At 52.5% G+C, this 22,043-nt stretch overlaps 1 protein-coding gene across 1 annotated transcript; it reads left to right on the top strand.

Moving 5' to 3' along the window:
- The first annotated feature begins 5,655 nt into the window (after nt 1-5,655).
- Nucleotides 5,656-10,496, top strand: EVX1 (even-skipped homeobox 1). Its single transcript, XM_032305397.1, has 3 exons — nt 5,656-6,082; nt 7,650-7,897; nt 8,526-10,496. Exons 1-3 carry the CDS (start codon nt 5,656-5,658, stop codon nt 9,063-9,065), a joined length of 1,215 nt encoding a protein of 404 aa, XP_032161288.1. The 3' UTR covers nt 9,066-10,496.
- The last annotated feature ends 11,547 nt before the right edge of the window (nt 10,497-22,043 follow it).

Raw genomic sequence — 22,043 nt, 5'->3', positions numbered from 1 at the left:
GGCCTCCAGAATCACTTGCTGCAGTTAACTTCCTGATATTTTGGAACTTACACCTGAGAACTCTCCTCCTCCTGCTCAGGCAGGAGAGTTAGGCTCTCCTACCCCAACTCCCTAAGGATGGCTCCAGCCTCCGCACAGGTCCCTCTGCACAATCCCTGCCCAGCCTCTGATCCCTGTCTTAAAAGAGGGCAAGACCGGGAGGCCTTCTCCAGGATACATTTCCAAATGGTTTGGACCATAGTTTTCTTTACTCTTCTTTATGCTCAGAGTGAGTGATGAGAGGTTAATCATACCCCTCTACCCACTCTTCTCCCAATCCCAGTGAATTCATTGGGAGTGAGGAGGAGGAGAAAAGGCCTTGGCAAAAACCACAAGTGGAGTTTTTGAAAAGAAAGACTCAGAATGCAATGCTTGGCATTTCCTAGTAAATCCAGTTGGGAGTGTGGACTTGAAGCTAGAAGGATAAGGTTTTAGGCCTTACTCTGTCATTTACATGTGAGCCTTCTCTCTATGCTTCAGAATACTCAGCTACAAAATAAGGATGATTTATTCATTCTTCAGGCCTGTTGTGAGGATGGAAAGAGCTAATATAGCTGAGATGCTTAGAACAGTGATTACGCTTATCAAGTGGGGTCCCCAGATTTCCAGATAGGGTTTCTCTTTTGCCCTCCTGGGAAATCATGGATGAAGCAGGGTGAGAACAGTCCAGCGACATGGGCCCTGAGCCCTTTACTTCTGAGGGCAGGTAAGCAACCTCTCTGAGAAGCCCTTGGGCCCACCTAGATCCCAGAAGGGGCAGAAGGTTTGTGCAGGATTGCCTTATGGAAAGTTAGGGCACTGTTGTGTGTTGAGACACCCCTGCAGGCCAGGGGAGGACTCGGAAGGGACACTGGGCAATTGTCTGCCAAGACCACTGGTTGCCCTATCACCGTGGGAGAGAAGGCACTGTGGCCTGTTGAGGATTTTTAAAGGAATGTTGTGTGCACTAAGTGAGAAATGAGCTTATAAATTTGAAAGCAAATTTCAGGATAGTAGTGGTGAAGGAAAAACCCATACCATCTCTGCTAGGGGAGGGAGAGGTATGCCTGGGCTTTGCTTGCTTGGGTGTTGGGGAATTGACCCTCCACGGGAAAATGGACCCCTTTAGTTGGTGGCTTGAGGCAGAAGCAGGCCTCGAGCTTGAAGAGGTCCTTGGGCCTTCAGTACTGACTGTCCTGGGTCCTCCAGCTCTGGGATGGACAAGTGTGTGTAGGAATATGGGCTGCTCGGGCAGTAGTCCGAAGCTCAGGGTGGGAAAGCCACTGGGCTTGGGCCTATAGAAACCTGGGGCTGACAGGTGTAGATGTGAGAGCCACTGCAGATTGGCTGGCTCCAAGCACCGAAGGAGCAGAAGTCAGAAAGCATCCAGTTTCTTGTCCCAGGCTCCTGGCCCTTGGTTCTGGGAGGCAGAGAGAGAAGGGGCCTTTGTCCAAATCAGAGTTCCAGAAGCTGCAGGTTCTCCCTGCAGGACAAACTGTTCTGTGGTCCCCGCTGCAGGTGAGCGTTCCAGGGACTCCCTTTATGGGGTGGGTGAGGGATTGGGGCAAGTGAATGAGGCATAATCTCCTGGCACCGGGGAAGTCCGACCTCTGGGCGTCTGAGATCGAGTGGACCTTGGTTCTGGAGGGGCACATTCTGCGGTGCTTCTGCGCTTTGGGTTCCCAGATGGGCTTTGGCAGGTGCCCGGGACAAGACAGGAACCAACCGCACAAGTCACCTCACCGCGGCGATCCCCGCCTCAGAGACCCAGCCGCGCGGGATCTTCGATGTCCACGCCGGAGACATGGCTTGGAAGATAAACAAGGGCCCAAGATCAATATCCACGACAGCTGGGCAACGCTTATTGTTTCAAAGGAAGCTCCCTTTGTTCTTGTGCTTACCAAAGTGAGAAGCAAAAACAATTTTTCCTGATCAAAATTTTGCTGGCACCGAAGCAGACAAACCAGCTTCCGGAAACCTCTGCCCCTTCCTTACGGCCGGGAAGAGTGCTCACCGCTGGGAGGCCCGGCATCTGTCTGATACAGATACCCAGGGCCGCAGACCGCCGCACCTAAGCGGGTCCGAAGGCCACCGAGGCATTCCCCACCCCCTGCCGTCGCTCTCCGGAGCCGGGTTTTCTTGGGAAGCCTAGCGGCTCCAGCAGATCAACGCGTCTGGTGACCCAAGCCGGGCTTCCGATTCCATTTAACACGAGCCGCGCATCTTATCTCCGCGTCTCCTCCCCGGGGGTCTCCCCCCTCCCGCCCCCGGCCGAGCCCGGGCGGAAGCCGAGCCTTGAGCTTTTGAAGTCCAGAGAATTTCAATGGGCGAGGAGCCTGCTGGACCTTAACCTGTCTTCCCAGCGGGGGAGGGGACAGCAGGCCCGTGGTGGTGGGGGAAGGGGGTCCTTCCCTGCTGTGGGAGGTGAGAAGCAGTGGGATCCCAGGCCTCACCCCGTTTAGGCTGCTAACACCCCCTCTCCGCTTTTATGGGGTTTCCCAGGCCTCTGCCGGCGGCGGACTTCATTCTCTCTGAAAATTTACCTTCCTTCTGGAACATTGTCATCCGGAATAACCGTCATGATACAGTGATAACCACGCTGCTAAAATAGCCTTCCCTCTCCCCCCCATTAAAAAAAAGGCTAAACAGAAATAGTGTTCTAATTCAGTACCCCACCCCCGCCGCCGCCCGTTTTCTTCTTATAAAAAATCCGACCTCTCTTCATCTGATGTTGACGGAACGATGCTTTTGGAAGAAGTGATATTTCGCTAAACATTTTTGTTTCCCCCCCTGTGCCAGAAGGCGCAATAAACCCCCAGAGACGGGGGGGATTGAGGCGGCTTTGAAAGGGCGGAGGCAGAAGCGGGGAGAGGGTTGGGACGGAGGGGGCGTCCCTGTAGCTTCAGATCCGAAGCCTAGACGAGGCAGCCCCCCTCCCGGAGAAGCTGAGCCCCCGCTGGAGTCTCCTTCCAAGGAGGCCCCGCTTGGGTGGGCCGGACCCAGGAAGGAGACGCAAGTGGTACCTCTTGATCTCTCAATCCTACTCGGCTTTCATCTGGCAGGGAAAACCCAGAGGAAAAGAGGATCAAACGCCGAGCACTCCCATTGAATGCAAAGCTGGGGGCGGGGCGGGGAGCCAGAAGTCCCTCTGCGGACCTGGCCCCAAGGAGGTGAGCGCAGCGGGGGCGGCTGTGAGAAGGCGGCAGGCTCGCTGGGGGAGCAGAGGGTGGGGGAGACCCAGGCTTGGTGCTCGGAAGGGCCCAACTGAGGTCGCTAGAACACAGGCGCGGCGGCCTCGACTTTGACAGGAAGGAGAGAGCAAGCAAGGTGCTCCCTCAGGCTCTGGCTGCTGGTTAGGAAGGGCGAGGCGTGACAGCATCCTAGACAACTCTGCAACGCAGCAAAAGCCTCTAGGATTTGATCCCCTCCACTTCCAGTCGCTCCTTTCTCCTTTACAATAGTCCCTAGGAGTTTTGAACTAGCTGTGCTCAGCAGATGGTGGCTTTGGGAGTCCCAGGGAGTGGAGAGGTTTCTGCCCACGTTGACCTTCCGGATCCTCCTGTCCCCCACCCCAGGCGAGGTTAATGAGCGCCTTCTGATTGAATAGAGGAAGTGGACAGCTGGAGTGAGAACTTTTGTCTTGCTTGAATCCCTTTCTTGGTCCACCACCCCCGAAGCCCACAGATGGGAAAACTGAGGCAGGAGAAGGAGAGAGAAGAGTAGAGAAAGAGAAAGGAGGAGAACAGAGGAAGAGATAGAAGAGTAAAAAAAAAAAAAAAAAGAAGATGGTGATACACTTTCCTTTAGAATCTCAGAAATTGGGGCTTTGGAGGGGTGGAGTACCAGGGCAGCCCTGGCCCCTGGGAGCTAGAAGCTCCGAGGAGGGACAGAGTAAGGCGCGTTTTAGGGGTAACACAGCAGAGAAGGAGCCTCTCTTCTGCCTTTAGCAAAGTGGAGAGAGACCTTGCTGCCCCGCTTGGCAGAGTTGGGAAGGGGTCTGTTTTCCAATGGGTTCTATGTACCTTTCCTGGAAGAAGACCTGAGAAGGAGCATGGGGCTGCTCCCAAAGATATCTGGCACTACGGACTCCCCCAGCCTTGTCTTGGAGACTCCCCTTCTGTCCTCAGAGATTTTTGGACGCCCCTAGTCACGAGCTATTTCAGGGCATTTTCGCTGACTTCTCTCTCTTCACCGCCAGGAACCCCCTGAAGCATGTGGGCAGGATCTGGGGGAGAGCCGTGTGAGCCAAAGCTCTGCGAGCCCCAGTGCCTTGTGCTGGAGCACTCTCAACTGCTGTGCCCAGTCTCTGGGTGGGAACAGCACCTTTTTCCAGCTAGGAGCCTCTGGTCCTGCCTCGTAGGGGCTGCATTTCTCAGTCTCTCTTCACTCGCAAAACCTGTTTCCAGAGGAATTCGTTGCCTCTGAACGAATACCTTAAAATACGGGCAAGAAAAAGAAAAAAAAAAAAGGCCACTCTTAGAACCTCTCCCCACCCTACATACCTGAAGTGCAGGCGAGGCCCAGGCAAATGGGAAAACGATTTCTTCTACGAATAGCCACCTGGAGGTCAAGCCGAGCTGTGGAGAGCTTAAGGCCACCTAGATGGGGAATGGGAATAAGAAAAAAAAAATCAACATTTGGAGTCAGCCACCAAGACAGGTCCTTAAAGAGAAAATATTAAGACATTTATCTCCTGCCCCTTGGGAAAGAAAAATCGCCAAGTTCTCTTGGTTTCCAGGAGGAAGGAGGCATCTGGGGGTAGAGGGTAGGAAGAAGAAGATCCCCCAGGCTCAAGCTCTCCAGACCACTGGGGGTTGGGAAGAGGGAATATGTTTTTCAGTAGCTTGTAAAAAGACTTTGGAGCCCCTAGGATGTTAGCTCTCCAGGACAGACAGTTGTAATAATGACGAGAGAAGCGAGGCTTGTGAGTCGACCTTCACACTTTTAAAATGCAGTTATGGATTTTCTCATCAGTGTTAGATCAAGGCACCAAGTTAAGAAAACAAAAGCCAAAACAACAATCCGAAAAAAAAAAAAAAAAATCCCACAGTCAGAAGCTTATTCAATTACCGAGTCCCGCAGCTCCTGCGGAACTCGCCGCGCGCCTTAAGCTCTCTTTTTCTTTTTGCGGAATTCCATTTGCATGCCCTCTGCCTGGGTGTCTCCCTGTCTCAGTGTGTGTGCCTCTCTGTCTGTTTTCACACTCTCCTCCCCATTCGAGCGAGGCCCACACCTGGCGCATCACTGCCGAGCCATTAGCTGCGGGTCTCCTTTCATCTTCGCTGTGGCAGACGTTTCTATTTATCCACTTGCGCTCGCCGAGTGGCGTCACCAGCGGTACTGTAATGACGATTGCAGCAGGAGGATGACAGCTTAGAAAGAAGAGGGCAATGGGGCTTCCTCCCAGAGGCGGTACGGCACAGAGGAGCGCTCGCATCACAAGGTGACCCCAGCTCCCCACCGCCACCACCGCCGTCACCGTCGACATCGCGCTCCGGCCGCTCCGCGCCCGCCCAGTCGCCTGGTCTCTCTTTCTCCCTCCCGCAGCCAAGATCTGTCGGACCGCTGGGGACCCGGGGAGACGGGGGCTAGGAGTCATTTGGGGCTTCCTCCCTCCCCCCTCGGGCGAGCCCCGGGATGGAGAGCCGAAAGGACATGGTTATGTTTCTGGACGCGGGTCAGCTTGGTACTCTGGTTGGCAAGAGGGTCTCCAATTTGTCCGAAGCCGTGGGCAGCCCGCTGCCTGAGCCGCCGGAGAAGACGGTGACCCGTGGTTGCCTGAGCCCGCGGGCCGGCCCTCCGGCCGTCCGGGAGCGCGGCGGGGGAGGCCTAGAGGAGGAGCCGGTCGACGGACTAGCAAGCAGCGCCGCGGGGCCGGGCGCCGAGCCGCGGGCAGCCGGGGCTGCGGTGCTCGGCCCCGGACCTCCGGCCCCTTCCGCCGACAACCTCTCGGGTCAGGGGCAACCTAGCAGCTCGGACACCGAGTCGGATTTCTATGAAGAAATCGAGGTGAGCTGCACCCCGGACTGCGCCACGGGGAACGCCGAGTACCAGCACAGCAAAGGTAGCCACCGCGCCCCTTCTCTCCCCGGGCCTCCCACCGCGCCCACCTTGCACTTCAGCTCTGGAGGGGAGGAAGACCCTCCTTTTCCCCAGGGCAGGGTGGCTGGGGGGACCCACCTGAGAAACTCTCCCCTGATATCTGAGCCCTGGCGGGGGTCTCCTTCTGTGCTCTGGCATTGGCGGGACCAGGGTGACAGCTGTGCTTTGCGGGAGGAGGGAGACGCAAGCCCTGGGCTTGAGGGGGATTCAAAGTGCACCCTAACCCCCCAGAGTTTTGTGGCACTGCTTCAACTGCTCCGAGAAGACACTTTCCCCAGAGTGGGCGAGATCAAACGCAGGTCGGGGCAGTTTGTGGCTGGAGGGGTGTAAGGCGCAACCAGGCGCGGAAGCCCGGAGTCCATAAAGGACCGTAAAATCCCGGCGGACTCGGGCTGCCTGGGTGCTGCAGCCCTCTGACCAGTTTGCACGTCGGTCAGAGGTCCAAATTACCTTGTCACTTCCCGGGCTCGGTGGCGCCAGGTCGGAAATGGTCCCAATGATCTAATTGCCTTTGGTCTCCGGTTGCATTTGAAAAGGCAGAGCTCTGGCCCTCCCCCCCCTTCCCCTTTCCTCCCTAGTCCCACTTCTCCACCCAAAGGAAAAGGAGCTGCAGGGGGCAGGAGCCCCACCCTTCTTTGAGTTAGACCCAAAAGGAGGGGTGCTGTCACACTGTTTTAACTGAAGAACCCCTTCCTGACGGGGGGAGGGGGGGCTAGTTTGTGGGGGAGGTGGCCAGGCAGGGAAGTCTCCCAGAGAGAGCTGGAAAGCTAGTAGGAGGGAGAGCCTACCAGGAGACACTCCTCGCCAAAGCTGTGGGGGTGGATGGGAAGACCCTGGTATGGAAGAAAAACCACCCCCTCACCTTGGCAGTCAACACCTGGCTGTGCACCGACATCCACTCATTACCCTCTTGTCCGTTCAACCCAGATTCCCTAATCTCAAATATACCAAGGTAATATGATATTCATGCACACATTCCTATGCTGTCTCTACAACACATGCAACCTAGTACACATTCCTACACCTGCACTGGCAGCTTGGCACACACAAAAGCAAGGACTCAGTCTGTGTGCAGCATCCTACAATCCGCTGAGACCCAGAGCTCACTACACTCCAGCACAAAGGTGCATCTCAACTTGCCTGTGAGATCGCATATCCTTGTCCACTCCTGCCAAGGGTGGGCAGAAAGCTCAGAGGGGCTGCATCCGGTCTGTGGCTCAGGGCAGGTGGCTCTGGATGGCTGAGGTTTCTGTACCCAGCAGGCCTTAAGACAGAGGTTCTCCCAAATAGCAGCCCAGCCTACGTTCGCTTTGTGCTCATCTGACTGATGAGCCTCTATCCCTCTCTTCCTGTGTTCTCAAAGTCCCTTGTGCCTCGGTGGAGGAAGAAACTGAGGCTACAGAGAGGAGGAGGGGGCCCTTTCTACCCCACCCTCCACACACACCCTGGGCCTACAGCCCCACATCAGCAGTGTTTTGTGTGTCTGTTGTGTATTCTGTGTGTGCATGTGTTCTGGGCTCCCTATGCAGGGCCCAGCTCAGAGGCACTGGCCGGCAGTCCCAACAGCGGCAGCGAGGCCCCCAAGAGCAACAGCAGCGGCAGCTCACAGGGCACCCTGGCCTGCAGCGCCAGTGACCAGATGCGCCGCTACCGCACCGCCTTCACCCGGGAGCAGATTGCCCGGCTGGAGAAGGAGTTCTACAGGGAGAACTATGTGTCCAGGCCGCGGAGATGCGAGCTGGCCGCCGCCCTAAACCTGCCGGAAACCACCATCAAGGTATGAGCTCTGGCGACAGGGAGAAAGGGTGTGCCCACTCAGCAGGAATACCTACTGTCCCGTCCCTGAGTCCCGAGCCAAGAATCAGGGCCTGGGGTCTCCCTGCCCACGTGGTTACTCGGCTGGGGGTGTCCAGGCCGGGTGCGGGCGCCAGGTGTGTGCAAATTTACCTTCCCGATAGTCCCTAGGCGGGAACTGCTGGCGTGCGGTTGACTCTGTCCCTTTTCTAGCCAAATAAACAGTGGGTGCCTTTACCGAGAGAGAGAGAGAGAGAGAGAGAGAGAGACTGACTGGAAGAGACTGGAAGAGGAGGTGTTTCTGGGGAACCGCTGCCTGCCGCCTCAGACCCGCAGGCTCCTTAGTCTATCCCACTATCTGCACGCCCACGCCGGGCTCTGGCACCCCAGGGGTCCTGGCCGCGTGGCAGAGGGAAGGAGGGACACAGATTGAAGCCACTCCCTGAACCTCCCATAAGGGATTCCAGGAGGAGGTGGTGGTGGTGGGATCTGCACCCCCACAGCCGGCTCTTCCCTGCGCGCCCGGCATCCGTCCCCTGCAGTTGGGCAGGACTTCTGGGCTCTGCGCCCCCGGCCGCGTGCAGCCGCCGAACCCGCTCCTCTCCCGCCAGGTGTGGTTCCAGAACCGGCGCATGAAGGACAAACGGCAGCGGCTGGCCATGACGTGGCCGCACCCGGCCGACCCCGCTTTCTACACGTACATGATGAGCCACGCGGCGGCCGCGGGCGGCCTGCCCTATCCCTTCCCGTCGCACCTGCCCCTGCCCTACTACTCGCCGGTGGGCTTGGGCGCCGCGTCCGCCGCGTCCGCCGCCGCCTCGCCCTTCAGCGGCCCTCTGCGCCCGCTCGATACCTTCCGCGTGCTCTCGCAGCCCTACCCGCGGCCCGAACTGCTGTGCGCCTTCCGCCACCCGCCGCTCTACCCCGGCCCGGCTCACGGACTGGGCACGGCGGCCGGCGGCCCCTGCTCCTGCCTCGCCTGCCACAGCGGCCCGGCCAACGGGCTGGCTCCCCGCGCCGCCGCCACCTCGGACTTCACCTGTGCCTCCACCTCCCGCTCGGACTCCTTCCTCACCTTCGCGCCCTCGGTGCTCAGCAAGGCCTCCTCCGTCGCGCTGGACCAGAGGGAGGAGGTGCCCCTCACCAGATAAGGGGCCGCCCGCGGGCTGCCGGCTACAGGACGCCCAAGCGGGGACCCCCGCGGGGACTCAGCCAGCGCCCCTCCCCGCCCCCAGGGCACCGAGGGGGAAAGAAGAGGGCCGAAAAGGACCAGAGGGGCTCGGCCTCGGCCTCGAGGATCGGGACGCCCGGGAAGCGGCCGTGGCTTGGCCGGCGCGTTTGGGGATCAGGAGTGGGGATGGGGACGCGGGGGCTGAGAGACCTTCTTCTGGGGCGGCCTCTCTTTGCCGTTTTTCACCGGACCCATTACCCCTGACTGGAGTCGGGCCGTGGCTCCAAAGTCAAACAAATTGAGTAGCAACAGCAACTGATATCCAGCCCCTCAGTACCTCCTCCCACCCGCCACCTCACCCCTGCCTCAACCGGGACCCCCCCACCCCCATCCCCAAGGCCAAGCCCAAGCACTGGAAAGGAAACTGCTGTCTCTCTGAAAAATGCTGTGTATGCAGAGCAGATAGAGATTAATCTTTGCCAGCTTTTCCAAGGCATGGCAAGGGGCTCGTGGATGGCAATGCACCAGCCATCTAAGGGGAGAGAGTAAGAGAGGTGATTTACTGTCCCGGAGGATCCTGGCCCTCCCTTGGAACCTTGGGGCTCTCTTGCCTTCCTGGAACCTCAGTTACAAATTTTCTGGTTCTGGTCTACCAGCACCTGATCTCTACTCTTTCCTAGCTTCCTGATATCTCTCAGCTGGCAACTCCGCCTCTATTACTTCCATCCCACCCCCACTTTTTGTTTAACATGGGCAGAGAGCCTGCAGAAGCCTCAGGGCCTCTTGGCAGCTCCTACCAAGTCTCTCTTCTCCCTGGGCCCAATACACACCCTGATTAGCAAGTGATGTGTGTGAGGAGGATTTTTGAATGTTGAATGTTGAATGTATAATAATGATCACCATGCGATGGGCCGATGGGCCGCCGAGTCCAGAGTTGAACTGTTAACAAGGCGCCCAGGGAAGAGCTTAGGGAGCGGGGACCTCATCTCCCTCCCTCAGTATCTGCTAGCAAATTAGAGGCTATTTCAAGCCTTTGCCTGTTCACCTTCTCTTCACCAAGAGCTTTCTGGCTTTCTCTTTGCACTTGGCATTTTACATCCTTCTTCGTCTCATTTTTCTCTCAAGCATCCACTGGGGCTTGGCTTTCAGATACTAGCAGAAGCCTTTGGCCTCTTCTGGGGACCTTGTCTTTCCCCTTCACTGGGGTTTGCTTGGGAGCCACTCTCAAACTCTCACTCTCATACTCATTCTTGCAGCCAGTTTTTGAGGGATAGGAGAACGTGTACCCACCATAACAAGCTTCACCCTGATTGGGAGGGACTGGTTCTTCCTGTAGGGAATGAATTTGGTTTGGTTTTCCTTTGAAGTCTGAAGAATTTGCTGTTACAATTTGTTAACCATACTGCAATAAAAGCTGGATATAATTCTCCCTTCAACATTTTAATGTCTTGGGAAGCAGGCAGTGCACTGACACTTTTTGAATTGCTAGTTCAGCCACCATCCTGAGCTTGGGTAGAGAACCAAAAGATGGAGCCACAGATGGTCTCCCAAACTTATGCTGGGCATTAGCAGGCTCCAAATGGAGATTGCACAAAAGTGGAGAAGGCAGGCTCTGAGCTGCCCTGAGGTACATGTTCTCTTAATTCTGTGCACACCAGGGGCCTTCTTTGGCAAACTAGCCCACCTGGGGCTCAACCCTGCAATGGTTTCTTCTCCAGTTGCCCCAAGCCTTTGAGGAAAGGGGCCCCTGGACTGTGATCCTGCTTCCACCTCAACCCCAGGTAGAGGGGAATGAGGCAGTAGGGGCGGAGCTCCAGAACTACAGAGAGCTGGGATTGCGGGTCCTGCAGAGTCTGCACCTTAGGGTTTAGGAAGGGGAGGGAGGAGGATTCCTGGGTTGGGATGGTGGGGGGGGGGGTGTCTGAATCATTCTCCGTCTGAAAGTCATCTCCAAGAATGGAATTCTGGCATCATCAGGGCAAGGGGACAAATGGTGCTCAAACAGCCATCTCACCCTCATCTTCTGTCCCCAAAGGAGAGCCACTGTGGCTGCCTCTGAGTCTGGAACAGGCAAGGGAGAGATGGGTGCAATGCCCAGCTGGGAGCCCGGAATTGCATGGGCTTCAACGGTCCTCTGTCACTATATATCAGTGGGCAGATGGGGAATCCTTAATTAGTTTCCATCTCTCTTCGGGGTCCAGAGAAACTCTCCTGCATACAGTGGCCCCTGCCCTTCTAAGAAATGCCTGGAGCTGAGTTTTCCAGCATCTTCCCCTCCACTCCTGCCTCCCATCTTCCCTCCCTCCCCAGCTTTTCATAGCTACCTCTGCAGCTAGGAAGCTCCCAGTGCCAAACCCAGGCAAATTTCGCGGTTACGTCGTGGCAGGCTGAGATTGCTTGCGACAGGTAAATGGGCTGCGGGTTGCCGTAATGCCAGGCGTATTTTCAGTTAATAGGGAGGGAAAATGAGGTGTCTGCAGCGATATTGGAAAGTACAAGATCGATGATCCGGCCTCGTGTCCAATCAGCAGCCTTTAATTGACTGTATTTTCTGGGTAATTGAGCCTCTCTTCCTCCAAATTGAAGTGGAAGATATAACAATACATCTTGCCAGGAGGAATTACTCATTACTTCATAATGAAATTTCCCTTTTGCCAAGGTTTGCGGTTTGGTGCTGGGCACCACTTCTCACTTTCCCTTTTCCACCCCTGCACCTAAAAACAGGTTTTTCCCACCTGCACCCAGCAACAGCACCTGGCCTAATACCTACATTTTGGCGGTAGTGGGGGAGGGTGAATGGAGAGATGATGGTAAAGAAGGCACTGCCACTCCACAGCCTCAGTCTCCTTACCTGTAAAAGAAGGCTAAACCAAGCAACAGGGCTGGTATGGTATTATTATTCTTTCAATGTTCTAAGAGCTTCTACTTAGATTTGCCCCATCTTGGTCCCATTTTGCAGGTGGTAAGACAGAGGTTCTGGGTCTCACACAGCTATTAGGGTCTGGTACAGCTATTAGGGTCCTGTGCAGCTATGAGCTTCAGGTTCCAGCTTCCCCTCCCTTCTCCTAGGCCCCTTTGGGCCCCCGAGTCCAGGGTCACCCCTTGGGAAGTCTGACACCTCACTCCCGACTCACACTTTCCCTGGGCTCCTCAACCCCATTGCAACCGGCAGCGGGGACCTGGGAGAGCAGACCTGCCCTCAGCCACCGTCCACCCGGCTGGGCAAGACCAGCCGCCCCGCAGCCTGAGTGCACGCTCAGCGCCGGCCGTCGCCGCTTGTTAGCGTGTGATTGATTGCCTTATTAAAGCGTGTTCTTGTAAGTGTGACCAAACTGATTGCATTGCATATGTTTGGGATAATGCTCATTTTAAACAACAGGATAAAGAGGATGAGCTCGGCAGAGCCTCCGAAGACAAAATGATTCCGGCCAGCAGCTCCCTAACTCTGGCATTAAATTGCCCAGTTACATAGCAAATCACTTGGTTCCTCCACCCCTTGTCCCCGTTTTTTTTTTTTTTTTCTTTCCCTTCTAGCCTGCAATATGATCACGTCCCCCAGTGTGGTCTGCCCCACAAATGGTTTGTCTACTAACAATATTGGCTCTGTCTTCTCAGCCACTCTAACCCTGCACCCTCACACCTCAGACACGGAGTCCTCCTGCACCCTCTTAGGCAGAAGGTGAAGTGGTTCCAAATGCGTTCGCTCACCCTCGGCTTCCCAAAGGGTCACGGCCCTGAGGGATCGCTGCAAATGGGAGTTTAGGTCCCCCACAGCAAGTCGCGTGTCTCCCCACCCCCACCCAGCCTTTGCACGAAAGTTTAAAAGATTCTTTTGTTCCCCAGGTTTCTTGCGCTCGGTTGCCTCCATTATTCCCCAATTGAGGAAACACCCGCCGCCATATGTCGCCGGTAGGGCGTGGGTGTCTCGGCGGTGGGTTACTGAGGATGGCGTTCTCCAAGTGAGAAGAGCTCTTCCTTCTTAGCATCTTCTTCATGCACCATCACCCCAGTGTGAGAGAGGGAGTAGGACTCAGTGATTATGGGGAGGGAAACAGAGTTGGGGCAAAAAAAAGGGGGGGGATTTCTTCTAATTACTCCACCCCTGACTAATGTCTGTAGTCGGGTTCTCTTTCTTTGCCTAGTCCCTAAACAAAGAAATCCTCAGCCTTCCTTCACCCTTTCCAGTCGACTTGCAGGGGAGCCAAACTGCGGGCAGATTGAACTTCCTATGGGACACCTTTGGGATATGCTGGAATTCTGATTTGTTCGAGATGGTGATGGTCATCAGAACAAGTTAAAAACGATGCCACTCTTCGGGGTGTCATTTGTAAGTCCAATCGAGGGGATTCGTTTGCAAGACCCAGCTCAACGCATCTGGATAAGTGACTTGGTCTAAAGGGCAAATTTCTTCATCACTTAGCTTCTGCCTGGCTCTGCCAGGGCAGGCACACTGGACTGCATTAGGGGAAAACCAAAGTGCAGTTCACCATGTGTGCCAGCTTGTAGGACCCCGAAATGTTGACCCTGAGTGGAAAAAAAAAAAAAAGCCAACCACAAAACACATGCTACCTTCTACAAAGCAAACGGAAACAAAGTCCTTTCGAAAATCGCCTTCTCAGCAAATAAGTATGTGATATTTTGAGCAGGGGCAGGAGAGAGAGAGAGAGAGAGAGAGAGAGAGAGAAAGATTGCCACTTAAAAATAACATGAAAGCATTAAGTAATTATTTAAAACAAGGCTGTTTAGAAAAATATTTGTATTTATTGCAGCTGCTCAATTGGCCTCGTTAAAGTCGGCAAGCATTTAAATTGTGTTACAATCTCATTTAAATCCCGCTCCGTTCCAGCAGGCTGAAGAGCTTGAATAGACCAATCACTTCATAATGATGATGAATGAGAAATTAATTCAGATACAAGCAAGACAATTTAGGCCTTCATCTGTTTAAATAGCCTTCCAATATTATTCGCGATCGCGGGTCACAGATTGAATCAATTGTCCAATCTTGTGAAAGTCATATCCTTGCATCTTCATTGAGATTATTTATAGCGCAGTGAGGGCTGCTGAAAGGTATACGCTGTTAACAGGGACAATTACTTAAAGAGAAGCGTTTATAAAATGGAAAACAAATGCCGGGGTTAGTAACAAATGGGATCCAAAGCAGCCATTCCAATCTGGCTTCTCGAGGGAAGGGAGCGGGCGCTGCCCCCGGAGGATATGGGGCGCTCGGGTCTCGGCGTCTCGGCCTCCCCGCGGTCCAGGTGAGGCCAAGTCGGGTCGCTCCAGCCTGCGCCCTGGCTGCCGCACGGACCCGGGCCGGCCTAGCCCTCGCCCTCGGCCTCGGCCTCGGCCTCTCCCACTTCAGGTCGGGCGGGAAACTGCAGCGTGGCCCTCGGAAACCCCCGCCTTGGCTGCGATTCCCGCTCTCCCCGGCCCAAGCGGCTACTGGGTGCGGCTCGGGTCAGGCACCCCGAGTCCCTGCGCCCCGCGGAGCCCCGACCCCCAGGGCGTTCTACTTTGTGCCCCGAAGGGCTCGGTGTCGCCGGGAGCGGACCCGAACTGCCTTCGTCGCCGACGTCCGCCGGCCTAGCCGTGCTCGCGGGGCGGGGGTAGCTGGGGGCTCCCGGGCTCTGGGACCTCTTGAGCCGACGGCGGGGCGGGGCCCCCATTTCCGCAGGGCCCCTCACCCTTGAGGTCCCGAGACGGGAAGTGCACTTGGGGTCACTTCGCGTCCTTCCGGGCCTGGGCCCCTCCCCGAGCCGGCTTCTCTGGGTACCCTCGGGCCTTTGAGCTGCGTCCAAGTTCTCCAAAGAAGAGCCTTTCCTCCCCCCATTGAAGTGCCCCTCCCCGCATCCGGATATAACCCCTCCCGATGAGGCCAGTCCTCCTCCGTCGTCCCCCTCCGGCAGGCGTCCGGGCGCCTCGTGAGAGCCCAGCGCAGCCGAGGCGGCCGTCACGACTTCGAGGCGACATGTGCCTCCCCGAGGTGTCTACCTCCCCTTCCTCAACAGAGTTAGGTAAAGACCCACAGCAAGGTGCGCGGGGAGGTGAGTTGATGTTTCCGGAATCGGTACAGACGCGCTGAGGTTTAACTGTGTGCAGCGTCTACACGGGCCCTGTCTGTGTGCGGGTCCAGGGAAGAGAGAGCCTTTCTAGGCGGCGCTCTTTGGGGATGTAAGTGAGGTGGGTGGGAACAGAGAAGCAGGAAAGAGCATTAGATGTACCGAGCCTGGAGTAGGAGGTGGTGGTGGGGGGGGCGCTCCCAGCGAACACAGAGCGGAGTCCATGCGGTACAGCACACGCGCCACTCCCATCCGCGTCGAGGTGGTTTTTTTTCTTCCTCTGTATTTCTGTGTTTTGAAACAAAAGCCCAACTAATGGATTCCTGGCGCTCTGAGGACCCACTCCCGGGAGCGACTTTGATGTATTGCTGTCCAATTAGTGCCTTTAATTGGTGTCCTCAGGGACAGGCCGGCCCGGAGCTGGGACACAGCCTCTTCTCGCCTCTCCTGCACACTGGAAAGGTAAAATTTATAACGCACTGTAACAATCCCATGGGAGAGCGAGCAAGCGAGGGAGGCAGGGAAGGAAGGGAGAGGTACCACTCCGTCTTGCAGATCCCGGACCCTGCAGGCGCGGGAAGTCGTGGACAAGGGTCCAGATCGCCCCCTTTCTACTATTTCCTGACTCCCTCTTGGGCCTGGCAGGAGGGCTCGGTCGTCTGAGTCGCTGAGGATTATGAATTTGCTTGCAGAAAGGCCAAGGGAGCGCGCATTGTCTGTAGAAGCCCACCCCATGTGGTCTCTCATCTCGTTAATAATGGCTGTTTGTTAACAAGGATGAGGAGGTTAAATAATCCGGGTGGAAGATTAAACACGCCTCATCAAGGCGCTGGGAGCCGAGTTGCACAGAGACCTGCACCAGAGCTGCTTGGCTTGCTGGAGCCAGAGGAAGGTGGGGAAAATATCCTGCAAGTAGCCCTGGCGTAGAGGAGAAGGGGTAGTCTAGGCCCCCTTTATAGGATGTTTCCACACAAAGTGAGCACGGGGCCACAGCCTTGCTGTGCTGAATAGAAAATCCACAGAGGAGACAGCCCTAATGAAGTGTGGATGTCAAACCCTGCCAGGAGTCTGCTGGAGGTCAGAAATGGAGGCCTGGGTCTGAATCCAGGGCCCCCCTCTGAGACTGTCTGCTGCTTGCCAGGCCTGACAAAGTGGTACCCATTCAAAGTTAGGGGCATTTGTACCCACATGTGAATAGCCCCAGACTGGAAGACAGTTGATGGGGCTTCTAGCGTAGGCTCTGTTTCTAAATAGCTGCATAATCTGTATTACATTATTTTCCTAGCTGCATTTTCCTACTGTCATATGTTAGGGAGGAGATAGTGCTTGATAGAGCTCATGTATAATATTTCTGTTTTCTTTCCTCTAGCTCTCACTGGAGTTAGGGAACTAAGCATGTTGTCAGATACTGTCTCCATCCAGCCTGGAGGAATCAGTCAAGAAGGGTTTTATTCAGCAAATATTTTAGGGCCTCCTACCTGCCCCCATGTAATATATATTTTTAAGCTGTGAGAGCAGAATAGAGATTTGTATATTCATGTGTGTCATTCCCAAATATAATATTTTGTAAAGGAAGACAAGGAAGAAAGAACTTGGCTGTGAGAGAATAGAATGTGTGTGTATGTGTAGGGTAGAGAAACCGTAGAGTGAAGGGAAAAAGGAATCAGTGAAAGAAGTACAGATCTTGCCGAGACGGCAAGAAAGTCAGTGAGGATACATATGGAAGTAGTTCCTTGGTAGAGAGAAGGTCCTCTCTTGGACTCTTCAGTGATTTGACAGTGAATGAGAGATAAAGGGTGTCTGAATTTGAGTAGGAGACCTATGACTAATGCATCTGATATTCCCAATTTCCTACTTGTATCATGTTTCAGTAGTTCCACTCTTTAGCTAATTCCCAAAACATGTCACCTTTTGAATCCACCAAACAGGGCACTCAGCTGCCAGGCTGGAACTCTCCATGCTTCTGGCTGATGGATATCCGGGCTTGAGGAAAGCAGGGAGTGAATACTGCACCGAGAGTTTTCTTCAGATCAGCAGTAATTGTGGTTCCTCCATTTCTCTGCCTTTTCTTGTGAACTCCAGAGACTAGATTTGTAGTGCTAGGCAGTAAGGTCGAAGAGCTAACATTTATTGAATACTTGTCATGTGCCATTCACTGTTCTATGCTTTCCATGTGTTATTATCCATGCATTAGATAAGAGTAGCTAGTGTGGGAGGCAGGACAGATTTTTGTGTCTGTTTTTAAAGATGGCAACTCCACTCTGTCTCCCAAAAATACAATCTCCAATTTCTTTGGTGGACAGTCAATGAGTAGTTTAGCCCAATGAATGAACCATACATAATCTACTAAGTGCCTACTATGTGGCCAATACCAGACTTAGGTTTATACAATATCTTTGTTGTCCTCCAATTTGGTGCGGATATGGCTTAGATTGTGTTAGTACAACTAATTTGTACTTTGCTTGAGAAGAACTCATTAGTGATGCCAACTGTGGCTAGAGTGATTTTATGGTAGGAAATACACTTGCTTCAACAGGGGCCCTGGCAAAAGGGAACTCATCTATTACTTGAGTTAGAGCCTGTACATCTTCAGCAATAGTAACTTTACCTATACAAAATATAAAATATAAGCATTTTGACATCTATTTATTAAAACATAAACCATTCAAACAACTCAAAAAGCATGGATTCTAGAACTGGAGTTCCTGGGTTTGAATCCTCAGTCTGTCACTTACAAGCTTGTACCACTGAAAGTTTCTTAATCTCTCTGAGACACTGTTCCTTCCTCTGTGAAATAGAGATGACAACAATAAGTCAGTAGCAGTTACCTACTCCTGCTATTCCAGAGTTTAGCTGCTTAAATAAAAAAACATCCTCTCAGTTTCTGGGAGTGGGAAGTTTTTTACAATTTTAACCTGGTGTCTCTGGCTCAAAGTCAGTCCTCTGAGGCTGTGGTCTCATCTGAAGTCTCAAGTCGGGTGGGTGAGGGGGGATCTGCTTCCAGCTTCCCTTCTGTGCTGTTGGAGGGATTTAGTTTCTTGCCAGTGGGTTGTTTGATTGAAGGCCTCAGTCCTTCACTGACTGTTGGTTGAGAGCTTATTTCAGTTTCTAGCAGTGTGGACTTCTCCACAGGGTAGCTCACAACACAGTAGCAGGCTTTTCTCAGAATGAATAAGCCAGGCAACACACGCACACTGGAAAGACTTGAGAGAGAAAGAGAGAATGAGAGCAAACCAAGACATATCACAGTCTTTTTGTTACCCAATCTTGTAACATTCCATCATTTTTGCCATATTATATTGGTTTGAGGTGAGTCACTAATCCAGCCCACACTCCAAGGGAGGGGATTATAGAAGGCATCAACACCGGGAGTGAGGGATCACTGGGAGCTATCTAAGAGGTTACTTCCCATAGACTATCTCGTAGGGGTGTGGTGAGGATTATATGACTTTATACATACGAAGAGCTTAGGACATCACCTGGGTTTTTGTTATTGTTGTTGTTGTTGTTGTTTTGTTTTGTTTTTTTTAAAGTGATCTCTACACCCAACATGGGGATAGAACTCACAACTCGGAGATCAACAGTCTACATGCTCTACGTACTGAGCCAGTCAGGTGCAGGATAGCACTGTTTGCTCTGATCATTCTTCTGGTACAACTACCACTCATTTCTTCATCTAGAATCCTATTTCAACCTCTCTCTTCTTTTCTTGTAAAGCTGTGTAAAAGACTGTAGGAAGTGCAGGAAGGAGTAACTGCCACAAGAAAAAGGGGAAGAGAAAGCAGAATAGAAAGAAAACAGAATGGAAGATATGGAAAAATTCCAGAGGAGGATTTGCAGAGATAAGAGGTAAACTAAGAGATTATTTATTTATTTAAAAATTTAAAAATTTATTTATTTGACAGAGAGAGACACAGCAAGAAAGGGAACAGAAGCAGGGGGAGTGGGAAGGGCAAGAAGCAGGTCTTCCACTCAGCAGGGAGCCCAATGTGGGACTCGATCCCAGGACCCTGGGACCCTAACCCAAGCCGAAGGCAGATGCTCACCTAACTGAGCCACCCAGGCGCCCCTAGGAGATTCTTTTTGGTTAGCTTGTTACTTAATTTTATTTATTTATTTATTTATTTATTTATTTATTTATTTATTTTTAAGATTTTATGTATTTATTTGACAGAGAGAAATCACAAGTAGATGAAGAGGCAGGCAGAGAGAGAGAGAGGGAAGCAGGCTCCCTGCTGAGCAGAGAGCCCGATGTGGGACTCGATCCCAGGACCCTGAGATCATGACCTGAGCCGAAGGCAGCGTTACTTAATTTTAAAAGATAATTCTTTTCTGCATCAGGTGACTATGATTTGTACTCTCCTATTTGTAATTATATTCACGGACATTTGTATGATGGGCTCACACTTTTTTTTTTTTTTGTAAGATTTTATTTATTTATTTGACAGAGATCACAAGTACGCAGAGAGGCAGGCGGAGAGATAGAGGGGGAAGCAGGCTCCCCGCTGAGCAGAGAGTCCGATGCGGAGCTTGATCCCAGGACCCTGGGATCATGACCTGAGCTGAAGGCAGAGGCTTTAACCCACTGAGCCACCCAGGTGCCCCGGGCTCACACTTTTTAATTAAAAAGTTCCACATGCGCTGTCATTCTTAATTTTTACCACAGCTAAGTGAAACAAAAATGATTGTTAAAAAAAGTTTTTAAAAAATGATTGTTATCACCATTTTAGAAATGAGGGAAAAAGCCCGGCGTGATGGTTAATTTTATATATTGACTTGACTGAGTCACAAGGTACCCAGATATTTGTGGTTAAACATTATTCTGGGTGTATCTGAAAATCGCCCTTCCCAGTGTGGGAGGGCTTCATCCAATCTGTTGAAGACCTGATAGAATGAAAGACTGATAAGGAAGAATTCTTTCTCTCTGCCTCTCTGGGACGTCAGTCTTTTCCTACTTTCAGATTTGGGTGGGGACTGGAACTTAAAGCTTTGACTTTCCTAAGTTTGTACTTCTCATCCTCCATACTTATGTGGGGGGAAAAATGTAATTGATTCTATTTCTCTGGAGAATCCTGATGGATATACCCAGAAAGGTCACACAGCAAGTGAAGTCCCTATTCTCCCAGCTGTCAGTACTGGGCTACTCAGTTGGGAAGGTGGACCCCAGGAGCAAAAGGACAGCACTGGAAGACACATTAGCACTCAGCAGATGAGGTAAAACATAAAAGCTGTGGGACTGGCAAGAGAAATGGGTGCAAGGAGGCAAGGCAAATAAGGCTCCCCGACGTGGTAGGTTGCTGGGGTTCAGGTTGTTGCTGTGGCCCTAGAGGGGAAGACTGAAGTACCAGGGAGGGAATCATGGCCAAGACTTGATTCTCATGTCCTGTCAGATCCTTCTTTAGTAAAAGAAACCCTGTTTTCAGTGAGGTAAATGGCCACTGATACTAAAGGCTACGTTTCCCAGCCAGCTAGAGGTGGCCACGTGATTAAGTTCTGGCCAATGGGATGTAAGCGGTGTGACTTCAAAGGAAGTGTCTGCTAAAAGGGGTGTGTGTGCTCCCTTCTTCACCCCTTCTTCCGGCTGGAATCTGACGTAATGGATGGAACTCAAACAGTTATCTTGGACCATGAGAAGGAAGCCATGCTGAGCAAGGCAGAATGAGATAGAGCATGGGTCTCTAGAACTGTAGAATCTCCCCAGACCACCTACCCCTGGACTTCTTTTACAGGAGGAAGAAGTAAATTTCTATCTTAATTGAGTCACTCTTATCTTGGATTTTCTGTCCCATGAAATGGAACTAATCCTAACTAATACAGTATCTAAGGTTAAGCAGGCTAAAAGTGAATGCAAGCCACTCTTGCATGCTGATCCAGAGACAGGATTTGGAGGGGAGCAAACTGTTGCCACCCAGATTGACATCTCTTTGGTAAGGAAGATGAGGAGGAGATGCATATGGTATGGAGCCTAGAAGGTAGACTTTTAGGATAGGGAGTATAGGATGGGGAAAACATAAGTTTTGAGGGGAGAGATTGGTTTAAATTCTCATTTTGTGGGCGCCTGGGTGGCTCAGTGGGTTAAGCCGCTGCTTTCGGCTCAGGTCATGATCTCAGGGTCCTGGGATCGGGTCCCGCATGGGGCTCTCCGCTCAGCAGGGAGCCTGCTTCCCTCTCTCTCTCTTTGCCTGCCTCTCCATCTATTTGTGATTTCTCTCTGTCAAATAAATAAATAAAATCTTAAAAAAAATAAATAAATTCTCATTTTGTTTAAAAAAAATTCTCATTTTATTGCTTGCTGGCTGAGTGATAGCAAGTAATTTAACTGCTTCAAAGTGCAGTTTCTTCATCCTGGGATGGTGTTACGATTAAATGAGATAATAAGCATAAAGCCCTTTAATCCCTTTTCCTTCTCTTTGTTCTTTTCCTAATCTTTTACTCCTAATTCCAAGTTCCATTCCCCCCCTGGACTGGCAGTATGATCTAATCTCAAGTACCACCTTCTCTGGGGCGAAGGAAACTAGAGGCCACTTACGTAAGTTTGGCCTGTTGGGGTTTGCCACAGAGCTGGGGCAGACTGGTGGTCACGGTGGCTTTAGCCGTGCAAGATTTTGATGTTGGCTCCACATTAGAATCACCTGTAGACTTTTCTGAATCTGAATCTTGGAAGCTGTAGTCTGGTCATCTGTGGTTATCAAAGCTCCCTTGGGTGATCCTAATGCACAGAGAAATTTGGGACCACTGGCAAGGGAAAGCACAAGCTTACCCTAGCATGTATTATGTACTTAGTAAGTGTTATTAATTGTAATTGAACTGAGATTGGGATTACTAGGAAAAGATCTGGGTCTCTTTTTTATTATCTTTAAATATAGATGATCCACTCAGATTATCTACCAACCTGGGGT

The sequence above is a fragment of the Mustela erminea genome, chromosome 11, assembly GCF_009829155.1.
Source record: "Mustela erminea isolate mMusErm1 chromosome 11, mMusErm1.Pri, whole genome shotgun sequence".
Classification (NCBI taxonomy): domain Eukaryota; kingdom Metazoa; phylum Chordata; class Mammalia; order Carnivora; family Mustelidae; genus Mustela; species Mustela erminea.
Note: the sequence above shows the minus strand (reverse complement) of the source record. Positions and strands in the feature narration are given on the sequence as shown.

Bases quoted from the DNA above. Each gene is read 5' to 3' on its own strand.
- EVX1 (XM_032305397.1), top strand. From the start codon at position 5,656: ATGGAGAGCCGAAAGGACATGGTTATGTTTCTGGACGCGGGTCAGCTT. The intron at 6,083-7,649 runs GTAGCCACCGCG...CTCCCTATGCAG, and splicing joins CGAGTACCAGCACAGCAAAG to GGCCCAGCTCAGAGGCACTG. The intron at 7,898-8,525 runs GTATGAGCTCTG...CTCTCCCGCCAG, and splicing joins TGCCGGAAACCACCATCAAG to GTGTGGTTCCAGAACCGGCG.